This window comes from Austrofundulus limnaeus, unplaced genomic scaffold (assembly GCF_001266775.1).
Source record: "Austrofundulus limnaeus strain Quisiro unplaced genomic scaffold, Austrofundulus_limnaeus-1.0 Scaffold467, whole genome shotgun sequence".
NCBI lineage: Eukaryota > Metazoa > Chordata > Actinopteri > Cyprinodontiformes > Rivulidae > Austrofundulus > Austrofundulus limnaeus.
Window position 1 is genome coordinate 46,833 of NW_013952869.1, and position 1,923 is coordinate 48,755.

The following is a 1,923-nucleotide window of genomic DNA, read 5'->3' on the forward strand; positions in this document are numbered from 1 at the left end:
AAATAAACATTTGAAATATATGAGTTTGTATGTAATGTATGAATATAATATACAGGTTTCACTTTTTAAATGGAATTACTGAAATAAATCTACTTTTTCATGATATTCTAATTTTATGACCAGCACCTGTATGTACAGAACATTTCTGCTTGTGTCATCGCTGCCATGTCTGTCCTGAGCCAGCAGAGGGCACTGTAGGACTGCAGCTGCTGGGTTTCATCTCAGTCTAAGGCTGCTGCAGCCACAAAGAACAAATTCACATCTTTGCAGAAAAAAGCCTCGGGTTATGGGTCATGAAGCTTTATTTCCTTCAGTTGATAAGACATAACCAGCAAGTATGGGGGCCAGAAATTGACTTCGGGACTTTTTTATTTTTCCTATGAGTGGTGCTAGTTGTGAAGTGGCAGGTCAGTTGCAGTAGCCCTCCAGGTGGTGAACGCTGCATGGCGTATGGCAGCACTGCTCCACGATGCCTCTTTTCACCTTGGGCTCGTCTCTTCCTGACGGAAGCCTCCACTGTCGCGCTTCCTGTCTGACCCTTTTAGACAGGAACCCTTTGAAGTGGGGAAAAATGTCCAAACCCATGTTAATCCTGCTGCAAATATGCAAACTTCCTGAAAATACCATCCAGACTTTTATATATATATATATATATATTCATAAAATGAAATACAATAATAAAGGTCTAACATTCCTGGAATGATTACATATATGCTGGCTTGCTTGTTGATGAGAAGGAACAGATTGTAGCCATTTTGGTCAAACCTTGTAAGTGAAGTTGTGCAAAATCTTGAGATGCATTCACTCTCAGCTACCACACCAAACTTCAGCTCCACTTCTGTAAAATTTGCCAAAGAATGTTTGTTTTGGTTTATGTTCATTAAATGCAGCAAAAAGTTTCTTTAGGTTGGCATTAAAGTTTACCAGTTGTAGTTGTCCATCTATCGATTTGAGCTTTTTATTACAATCTGCTCAGTAGCTCATCAGACGTGTTCTTTGTTTTAATGACAGACAAATGAACACACACAGACAGGAGGAACATCACTTAGAAAGTACAACTAGTGCTTTTAGTCTTGTTGGCTTTGTGCTCCTGGAGCTGTGATATGGTGCGACTCCAGCAGAGGTAGCATCACTTACACCCCGGTGTTAGCTTCAAAACCGCAGTAGAACGTTTGAGGTGCATGATTTAAATAATGCGTTTCGGGAATAACTTAATGAGGAATGCAGGGATTTTGGCAGCATTCGGGATGAATGGATCTTTGTCGCATTGTAAAAGATTAAAGCAAGGAAAAGAAAACTAATATACGCTCTGAATAAAAGAGGCTGGGAAAAAGGAATCTGCACACTAATAATGAGTTGGGCCAGTGTTTCAATTTAGTTTAGCAGAATCTCTCTGYGCATTGTTGCTTTGAAACATTTCAGCCAGCAAATTTGGTTGTATCTTTATTTCTTACTCTACTTTGAAAATGCTGAACTGGTAGCGGGGAGGAAAAAGCCATGCTGKGGTCTCGAGGCAACATCATGTTGTTAGTTTCTAAACTCCCACTGTCAAGAAGGCATTTATTTTTGTACAGATCAGGAAATAAGCAACTGTAACTTCAATTCTGAAAAAGTTAAGTGTAAAATGTAAATATACATTAATTTTCACAGTAAAACAGCATGTCTGGATGGGAGCATATGATGTTGTAAAACAGTGGTTCCCAAACTTTATCTTCTGACCCACAAAATCTCCATGGCAAAAACTTGTGACCCAAAATATTACTGGTCTGAGTACACAAACTTTGTCAATAACCCTAAAAACAAAGGCTACACAAATATAAATACTTATTTATACTTATTTTGTGTTTTTGTAATAATTATAGGGAAAATATTACATCACCAATTATTTTATTATACTTTAAATTGATTTCTGAAGTGCAGTGG

At 38.0% G+C, this 1,923-nt stretch overlaps 1 protein-coding gene across 1 annotated transcript in view; it reads right to left on the minus strand.

Annotated features, from left to right (window-relative positions):
- Positions 1–284: 284 nt before the first annotated feature.
- Positions 285–1,923, minus strand: part of insb (preproinsulin b) — a 5,787-nt gene continuing 4,148 nt past the window's right edge. The window contains exon 3 of the mRNA XM_014025311.1: positions 285–554. Within this exon, the coding sequence (XP_013880765.1) occupies positions 409–554 (146 nt within the window). The 3' untranslated portion in view covers positions 285–408. The remainder of the gene's footprint in view (positions 555–1,923) is intronic.